Raw genomic sequence first — 9,640 nt, 5'->3', positions numbered from 1 at the left:
TAGTTATTAAAGAGTTCAAAGTATGAATGAGGAAACAAAGGACCTACTGGTGGTTCTGTGAAAACACCCAGGAGTGCGTGCAGCTCTGGAGTGCCAGGAAGTTCCAGCCGATTTTGTATCTGTCCTCTGGGGGATCAAGGCTCCAAACTCAAGCTATCACGTTCCAGAGCCTGGAGACCAGAACATTGCTGACGTTTCGGCAACCGCCTCGTTCACCCCGCAGGACTCACAGCGTGCTCTCTAGAAACAACTCCCCGGGATGTAATCTCAGATTGGCTTCCCTTTGGAATCAAGAGTCCACAGGCTAGCTAGGGAACTAGGAAGGATTCGGTGACTTCCTCTGTTGCTCAGCCAAAACCTGGAGTCCCCTGAAGCGCACACTAAGGTAAGTGAGGCTTCTGGAAATTCCCTGGAATAAGAGGAAGGTCAGACGCCCCAGTGGAGACGTAGGCTTGCTGGAAGGGCCTTACTGACCCTGTTACCTGCTCATCTGCCCAACAGGTTGTCTTGGAAGGATCCAAGAGGCACACCTTTGCCACGTGCGAGTTCAGGCGTCTTGGAGAAGCAGCACACGGCAGCTCTTCTCCGAAGCTGGAGTGCTGGGATGAAACCAGAACTGAGCTCAGGGCCGACGCAGGCGTCAGGACCCGACCGCAGGGAACACACAGCACTTTTCCTTCCACAGGCCACGTACGCAAGGCTCCAATGACTGGTGCAGTGAACTGGATGAGCTGACCCACCAGGGTCTAGAAACAGCTCTCTCTGCACGCCCCACCCCCACCAGATCTGATGAACGGAAGCCTCACTTAGAGCTGCCTGACTGGTCCCAGCCACTCACCGAATTTCTCAATGTCCATCAGCTCAAGTCCTAGGGCCCCTGGACAGGAGGGAAGGCAGGCTGTGCTCCTTCCCAGACTCACCCAAAGGGCCAGGGGCGAAAGGAGACTAGTGCTGAGCTTAAAAATAAGACCACCAGGGGCACCTGGGTGGCTCAGTCCGGTAGGCAGCCACTTCGGTTCAGGTCACGATCCCACGGTTCGTGGGTTTGAGCCCAGCGTTTGAGCCCAGGCTGTGCGCTGACAACTCAGAGCCTGGAGCCTGCTTTGGATTCTGTGTCTCCCTCTTCTCTCTGCCCCTCCCCTGCTCACACAGTCTCAAAAATAAACATTAAAGATAATAATAACACAATTACCAATGACCTTACCAGCAAAACGTGTTTATTTAGGAATAGAGAACTGCAACCCGGGACACGCAAACTAGGGCAGAACCACAGGCAAATCCAACAAAGGGGGGATTATTTTACGAGGAGGATGCTGGGAAGGGCTGTCCTGACCCAGAGACTCACAGCGCAGGGCGAGGGCCGTTCCCCACTGGCCGGGTCGCTGGGTGTCTCACAGGAGGTGCAGCGTCCTTCCCTGTTGAGCCTGTGACCACGACCCTTTCCTGTCGAGGACGCTTCTGCTGGGTTGGTGACACTTCCTCCCACGATGGACGCAAGGCAGCACAGTGCACGAGTGCTCCTCTCTCCGGCCTCCCGACTCCGTTTCGGTGAGCTTTCTCCCTTTATTCCTTTTCCCACCGCCATGGCCTTCGGGACAGTTGGAACCGCTGTTCCGGGCAGGCGTTCTGCTTGGGGCAACCTTCATCCAATCCCCTCCACCCCGGGAGGGGGAACTTCCGCCACCTGGCTCTGGAAACACTCCGACGTCAGGCCCTTGAAGATTTCTTCCACCGTGCTGCGCTGTCTTCCCACACTGGAGGCGACGACACCCAACAGGGGTCTATCGGGCCTCCCAGACTCGTCCTGGGAGTTTCCCTTGGCCACGTCCCACTGCCCACTATTGTCCCTGGAGGAGTTGCTCCTGCCGCCACCTGCCGCAGGACACGCTCCCAGCACGGACAGCTGGGAGTCGGGCTCCACCCCCCACAACCACCCACAGGTAGACTCGAGAGTGTGTTTTTGAAATTCCAAACGTGAAACTCTGACCACCTCTTGACTTTGGCGACGAAACCCTGCCGTGGCCGGACACCACACCCGGTCTGACTCCTTGAAACGAAAACGCCCTTTATAGACCAGATGCTCAGTTCTCATTGCTGCTTCAGAGACGCGCAAAGCGTGTGTTTCCGGACACGCCGTTCTGTGTTGCTAGATCGAGCTCGTGACTCTCCTCCAGACCTTCTACATCCACCAGAGTTCTGCCTAATGTTTCCAGGCCTAGGAAAAGAATCAGAAATCTCCCGCTCTGGGCAGACTCAAGGCTCCAGTCCCGGGGTCGTCAAAGCCGCTCTGCCTGCTGGGAGCACAGAACCCCTCCATCGGGGGGATGGGGCGGGGGGGGGGGGGGCTGTTCTTTCCTCCTCACGGTGCCGTTCGTTCTCAAGTCAGCTTTGTCCACACCAGCCTTTCCGTTACAGTCTGCTAGGTATATTTTAAGTTTATTGTGAGAGAGAGACAGACAGACAGACAGACACAGACAGCATGAGCAGGGGAGGAAAAGAGAGACAGAATCCAAAGAAGGCTCCACACTGCCAGCGTGGAGCCTCCCTTGGGGCTAGAACTCATGAACCAGGAGACACAACCTGAGCCGAAATCAGGAGTTGGACGCTTAGCTCAGTCATTAGCTACCCAGGTGACCTTCGGCAGTCTGCTTCTTAAGTGAACCCGAGTCAAAACGATTCTATAACAGCTTTACCCAAACAGAATCTATGTGCCATGAGCCCCCCCACCCCCCGCCCCGGGGTTTTGCATGTCTGCGCCCCTCCTGCCCCCCTGCAGGTCTGCGTGGAGTCCCGCTGCCGAACTGGGCATCTTTCGTTTCCCTCGCTGAGTCTGAGCTTCGGTTTTTCCTTTGTCTCCCCCTTTCTTTCCAGCCTGATACACACCGTGCAGATCTAGCAGGCACCTTGAGACTTTGAACGTTGTGTTCACCTAAGTGCTACCTTTTGTTCCTCCTACAAATAAACCCCAGATAACTCCCTTCTGGCCACACCCAGGTCAGCTCGCCCTCGCCCTCGCCCTCGCCCTCACCGGAGACTCCACCTCTGGCTCGGTCTACAGAGATCCCTCCCTTCCAGGCGAGTTCAGCAAGGACACGGGCAGTCCCAAAGGCCATTCCCGCCCCGCTCCTGTAAACTGGGAGGAGAAGAAGGGGCCAGGGAGGTGCCCCCTTGCACCCCCACCCTGCAAACTTCCAGGGAGCTGTCTGGCCTCCCAAGAGAAGGCGGGAACCCGGACCCGGTCACTCCTTACAGGGATCCAAGAGACCGTGGGCCTCCATTCTGGACACCGTTCCTTCCACACGCGAGCTGAGCCCACGGAGCCCGCGTGCCCAGGGGCCCGGACAGCGCCGACCGAGCCCCGCCCGGCGTCACCCGCCGCGGCAGCCCAGCCGCCGGTCAGGGACGCGGCCCGGGTCCTCACGCCAGGCCGGCCCGCTCCAGGTCCTGGGGCAGGATGCGGCCCTTCCTGCGAGCCCTGTCCAGACGCCGCTCGGCCCGGGCTGCCTTCTTCTTGCGCAGATTCTGTCGCCGCTTGTCCTGCCGCTGCTGCATTTTCTCGACCACGTGGGCCGTGCGTTTCTCCCACCTGCGCTTCCGCTGCGCCCGCCGCTTCTCCTTGCGCTTCAGGGCCTCCTGCAGCAGGCGCTCGTCGTCCCGGATCCGCACGCCCTCGGCCTTGTACAGCAGGTCGGTCCACCGCATCTTGGTCTCCAGCTCCCGCGCCTTCCCCTCGTCCTGGCCCCGCAGCTCGGCCAGCCGACCCTGCCGCGCCCGCAGGCGCTCCAGCAGCTGCCGGTAGTTCTTCCCCGTCAGCGGCGTCAGGTTCCCCTTCAGCTTCTGCCTCTTCTCCTTCCGGCGCTGGGCCTTGCCGGCCGGCTCCCCCGCGCTCACCTCCACCTTGCGGACGGCAACCCCAGTGAACTCCAGCTTCGAGGCGCGCCTCTCCCGTGAGCCCCCCACGAGCACCCCAGGGGCAGGCACTGCCGCCACCCGCCTCCGCGAACGGGCGGCCTCGGGACACAGGCCACGTGGCCAGCTGGGGGCACAGCCCGGGTCCCCGAGCCTGCACGGCCGCACCTGCCTCTCACCTTATTGAAGAGCAGCCCCAGCTGTGCCTCCTCTCGGGGCGGCTCGCGGGGCGGCTCGACAGCCTCCGTGGCCTTTGCCACCTTCTCCTTCGCCCTCAGTTCCTTCCGCTTCCTCTTCTTGCGGTCCCGCTCCTGCTTCCTCCGGCGTCTTTTCTCCAGAGCCGCGGGAGACGGCTCCGAGGTGCTGCCCTGGAGGAGGAGGAGAGTCAGAGCTCCCTCACGAGGGCCTCCCAATTTCGGGGCCCCAGGTCTGGGATGTGGAATCAGGGCAGGAAAGCGGGTGAGGAAACGCTTGCGCAAGACAAAGCGCTCACTGAGCTCAGTGTTCCCCCGGGAGACAACCTGTCACCCGGAATCCAAGGGACCCCAAAAAGGACACGAGGACCCCCAGGTAAGAACCATGGCTTCCAGTTCCCAGACACGGACGTTGCACCAGGGCCCTTTACAAATAACTCGACATACGTGTGTCCTCCATCGTTTTGCAGACGAGGACAGGCCTAGCCGAGGACACCACCTGGAACTCGGCATCAGATCAGGACGCTCAATGCCCATGCTGACCATGGCGCTGTTCTGCCGGTGACTCACCTAACCTCTGCTCTCACAGATGGCCTTTTCCATCCGGAGGCCAAAAAGAGAACTCTACCAGACTGACCCAGACCCGCAGGCAGGAAGGCCAGGCCGGAGCTCAGGCTGCCCCTTAGGAACGATCCCCAGGCTTGTCCCAGGGCACTGCACAAAGAAGCTGGGGGACTGTCCCACACAGCAAGAGGCCCAGGGTACGTCCCCAGGGAAAGGGCAGTTGGAGGCTAAGTGGAAAGATTATGTCACTCAGCACAAAAAACCCAGGAGGGTTAGGTCTGATGCTTCCTGTAGCGGTCCCCTCAATGCAGACCCTCGCCACCTCACAGAGCTATCATGACGTTAAGAGGACAAAGCGCTGCCCGGTGTCGTGTCCAACAAAGGCAGCTTCCTTCGACAGACTGAGCCTCTCTCCAAGGGCACAGGGAACCCACAGCACAGACTATACAAAGCAGGTTACCGTGGGAACTGAGTCTCCCCAAGATGCCAGAAACTACACCTGATCTCCTGCCAACCAAAACCGCCATGGCCCTGGCAAGACGGCTGCAGGGGTGGGAACAGCGGCTGCCCAGGCTGGCAGAACTGAGGACCAAGCCCACAAAGGGCACCAAGGTACCTTCTCCTCCACGCAGAGCAGGAAAACCACCGCAGAAAACCACACTGCTTCCTACACCCCAGCAGCCTCCCCAACTTACCTGGCCCCGGGCCTCCTGTATTTTCTCACGTAGCCGCTGCCGCAGAACATCCAGGGCAAACATAGAATCAGACTCTGTGACCTCGACGTCTGTGAGGAAAGTGGGAGCTAAGAGAAAACCCCCTGCCTGACCTTCCCGTCCCTCTTCCCAAGGTCCAGCTTCAAAGCCTGAAACCCCACACACTGTCCCACTCCCCAAGTGGCCACTCGTCGACCTGCAGGACAGTTCTAGTAAACACTACTCTCCACTCCCCAAGCTGGACTGGCCCCCAGAACAGAACACCCCCGTGCGGTAAGACAAAAGGCTTCTGATGGGTCAAGACAAACCCATCTCTCATTTCTTCCAATTTCTGCAGGCGGGGCTTCCCCACCTCTCCCAACAGGTCAGCTCTCGTGATGCCACTCTGGACACCTGCAGGCAGTGAGAGCCTCCTCGGGGCAAGGTCCTCAGGGGAACATGACCCTGCCCCTCACCAGACCCCAATGCCAAATGGCCTGGAACCACTATGTATTCCCTGGGATCTGTCCCTTGAAAACCTGCTCTCTAGAAAGTCTCAAAACACCCCAAAAATGTGCGTGACACCGTATTTTCTCATGTCCACAGAGGGCCACGTTTTCACATGATCTCAGTCAGCCCTGCCCCACATCTCCACCTGCAGGAGATCCTGTGGAGGTGAAGGCCTCTTCCTCCGTGGCTGCTGCTGGGTTTCTGGCCTTGGAAGCTGCTGGAGACTTCTCCCCTAGGGGTTGGGCTTTTGGCTCCACAGCCTTCTCCTCCCTCTCCCAGGATTTCTTCTGTGCTTTCTTCCTGTTCTTTTTTGGGGGCCCAGAAGCTTCTGAGCCTCGAGTTTTGCTGGCTGAAATACAAAATCATAAAGGGCTGCGGTCCTAACCTTTGTGACCCATCCAACCTGCATGAAAGTTTTGCAAAACCTTTGATCCCAGGGTACTGTAGGCGAATCAGGACGGAGCATGCAGAGACCCCTGTCCTTTTGTAAAGCTCAGAGCCACCCACAGACCTGAGAAAGGAGACTGGCCACAGGTGGTAAAACCCTGCAACACATCCACACTTGACCCAGCAGTCTGCTTATGAGAATCCGTCCCGGTTACGCACCAAGGTTTGACCTCAAAAATGTTCATCACAGGGAAAAACTAGAAAAACCTGAATACTCACCTACAAGGACAAGTTAAGCCACCTGTCACATTACAAAGCACTACCTAGCCGTCAAAAACGAGAACACAGGCTGTTGTTTTTTTAAGGGATAAAGAAATATTTACACTTAAGCTAACAAAAAGAGTACACTGAGTACGAAATGAGACGTTTTAAAACGCTGAGACACTCACAGAAGGAAAACTAATCTTTTAACGTATAAAGTTACAGCCCAGTGCTAAGAAACCTCAAATTTCCTAACTTCCGGTAATGAGTAAGTTTGCCTCGCATAAAGACAAAAGGCCGTTCTCCGTGTAGCTGCCTGTCAGACGCTGATGCTCTCTGCCCCTTCGGGTCCTGGCAGCACTCACAAGTGCCAACTTCTGTCTCACCTGCTCGTGTACGGACTTCCCGGTACACCCCACTGGTAGGAGCCGTCCCGTTCCCGCCCTCTCCCTACCTCCCCCATCCCATCGGGTCACCTCCTGCAGGCCCCGCAGGGGCCTCCGGCCCGGTGAGCGGACGCAGCTGGTTCCCTGGCACCCCCGAGCTGATGCCCACAAGCAGGGAAACAGTGACAACTGTACATAACCCTTATGAGTCTTTCCACCGTCTTACGGGCTTGCTTCACGCACCCACGTGTCTCACCCACCCTCAGGCTGCGCGGGGCGGCGCAGGGGCGTACCCCACCCCCAGCCCTCCCAGGCCCGACCCCGGCTGCGTTGTACCGGACTTGCGTTTCTGCGGCTCCGGGCTGGGCTGGGAGCAGATTTTCCTGGCCAGGCCCTGCAGGTAAGCGTCCTTGGCGAGCAGAGAGGCCATGGTCGCGGGTTCTGGGACTCTCCCGGGAGACACACGCGCGACACCCTCACCACGCCGCCGGACCGCCCTCGCCGGAAGCCGCGCGTGCGCAGGCGCCGCCAGCCGAGCGCCGAGCCGCCAGCGCGCGGTGCTCGACTAGCCAGGCCTGGCTCCGCCGGAAGAGACGCGCGGGGCGGGGCGCAAAGCATTGTGGGTCCTGGGCTTCCGTGGCCCCGGCCTCTTCCCTCGGGCGGGGATGGCGACGGTGCTGTGACTTTCCGGCCGCCGCGCCCCACCCCCCCCCCTCCGGCACGGTGCCGCGTACACAGTGGGCGCTCAGTACCCGGGGGCGACGGGACTGATCGGCCGTGGTTCAGCCCTCTGGGGACCCAGATCCGAAGCGGGACCCGGCGAGAGCGGGTCCGCTCCGAAAGCACCGCGCGCCCAGCAGGTGCCGGGCGGGCTGCGAGGGCGGGAGATGCCAGCGCTGAGAAGACACGCAGCGGCGTCCTCGGCGGGTCTGCGTGTGTGTGGCCACCGGGAACACGTAAGGCAAGCGCAGGATGAGTCGGGTAACGGGGAGTGCCAAGGAGAAAGGTCCGGGAGGAAGGGATGTGAGGTGTCGGGAGGGAGGATGCTGGGGCGCTCGAGGAAGACCCACTGGAGTCTTTGCTCTGGACAGGGCAACCACAGGCTAAGATTTAGGACAAGGCTTATCCCTTAACTCACGAGGGAAGGGAGGGGAGTGTTCAGCCTGAGGTCGGAGACCACCGCACCCCTGTTCCGCAATTCATGGCAGTGACAGGCTTTGTCCCAACACCCAGCCCTTTAGGGGCTGCCTTGGGGTGAGTAGGGGAGGCCTTATTCCTCAAGGGAGGGAGGGGGCAGGGACTTGGATTTATAAACTACAATTTCAGAAGCTATTTGAAAAGGTTTCTGACGAAGCAGTAAGAATGTAACTTTCTGCCCGGGATCTTTGCTGTGAGGTGACGTTTTGAGGAGAGGATGGCTTTGTTGTCCCCCACGGTAGATTTCTAGGACACTCACTGAGCCATAAACGTGTCCTTCCTGGCATCGTCCGTTTCCACCATCAAAGCCAGAGGCGCAGAGGAACAGGGATGTGCGAAGGGAGGGGGATGATGTGTCCTCTTCCAGTCCACACCACCAGTCTGGGGTTCTCCGTCCCGTGTGACCCATCTCCAGGGGGTCTTTGAGGCTTTGCTGAGGTCCTGTCTGGGCGGGAGGTGGTTGATGGCAGCAGCGTTGCCAAAGGGCCGGGAGAAGAGTTGAGATCTGAGTGCAAATCTTGACTCATGGGCCTTATTCATCTGTGAGTTTTCTGGAGGGTTTGACCAGCAGATCCTACCTCCTCCCTGAACACCTACTCTCCTCCTTGGGTCTCATTTCTTTTTTCTGTTAACTCTTACTGTGCAGTGACTCCCTTCAGAGCTCGTGACTCGGTGCTGCTGACTCCCCTGAACTCCAGGCCCACATTTGGACACGAGGCACATCGTCGTGGGTATGTACAGAACAGGGGTCCTGGCCTCCCCCGACCCCACCTCCCCTCACTGCCTGCCTTCTGCCTCAGCTAAGGCCACTCCATGCTTCCAGGCACAGAAGTCAGACCTTGAAGCCACCCTGCCTCCTCATTCCCTACATCCGGTCCTTGAGTGAATTCTGTTGGCTCTCCCTTCAAAGTATATCCGGAACTGTGTTTGACTTGTTCCAGACTGCCACCCTGATCCTGTTCTAGATTTCAAAAGGCTGTAAGAAATAGTAACTAACTGCAACGCAAAATGAAAATAGATGTAAAAAGATGTTTCGAGGGACTCCTGTGTGGCTCAGTCGGTGAAGAGGCCGACTTCGGCTCATGTCATGATCTTGCAGCTTGTGAGTTCGAGCGCAGAGCCCATTTTGGATCCTCTGTCTAACCCTCCCCACTTGCTCTTTCAGAAATAAACATTCAAAAATAAACATTTAGAGAACGACTGGGGACGTTAGAATGTGTCACGAGGCACATCTGGGTGGCTCAGTCAGGTTAAGCGTCCGACTCCGTTTTGGCTGAGGTCATGATCTCACAGTTCTGGAGACTGAGCCCCATGTCAGGCTCTGCGCTGACAGCGCAGAGCCTGCTGGGGATTTTCTGTCTCTCCTCTCTCCCCCTCCCTCACTCTCTCGGAATAAACATTAAAAACAGAAAAAAAAAAAAAAGTGTCATGATACTAGATGATATTGTGGGATAATTGTTCACATGGGCCTGATGCTGGCGCTGGGCCGTGGAGAGTTGCTTTTCCTAGAGAGGCAAGCTGGCAGGCATTTAGGGGTGAG

General features: G+C 58.3%; 2 protein-coding genes across 2 annotated transcripts; one reads left to right on the top strand and one right to left on the bottom strand.

Annotated features, from left to right (window-relative positions):
* Nucleotides 1-1,195: 1,195 nt before the first annotated feature.
* Nucleotides 1,196-7,446, bottom strand: SURF6 (surfeit 6). The gene is made up of 5 exons (XM_049631178.1): nt 7,240-7,446; nt 6,015-6,218; nt 5,363-5,451; nt 4,089-4,277; nt 1,196-3,897 (listed from the first exon to the last, which is right to left on the bottom strand). Exons 1-5 carry the CDS (start codon nt 7,331-7,333, stop codon nt 3,418-3,420), a joined length of 1,056 nt encoding a protein of 351 aa, XP_049487135.1. The 5' UTR covers nt 7,334-7,446; the 3' UTR covers nt 1,196-3,417.
* Nucleotides 7,332-9,630, top strand: LOC125923852 (uncharacterized). Its single transcript, XM_049632523.1, has 4 exons — nt 7,332-7,337; nt 7,412-7,859; nt 8,747-8,831; nt 8,924-9,630. The coding sequence occupies exons 1-4, from the start codon at nt 7,332-7,334 to the stop codon at nt 9,063-9,065; spliced, it is 681 nt and encodes a 226-aa protein (XP_049488480.1). The 3' UTR covers nt 9,066-9,630.
* Nucleotides 9,631-9,640: the final 10 nt, after the last annotated feature.

Source organism: Panthera uncia, chromosome D4 (assembly GCF_023721935.1).
Source record: "Panthera uncia isolate 11264 chromosome D4, Puncia_PCG_1.0, whole genome shotgun sequence".
Taxonomy (NCBI): domain Eukaryota; kingdom Metazoa; phylum Chordata; class Mammalia; order Carnivora; family Felidae; genus Panthera; species Panthera uncia.
This window is presented reverse-complemented; position numbering and strand designations above follow the sequence as displayed.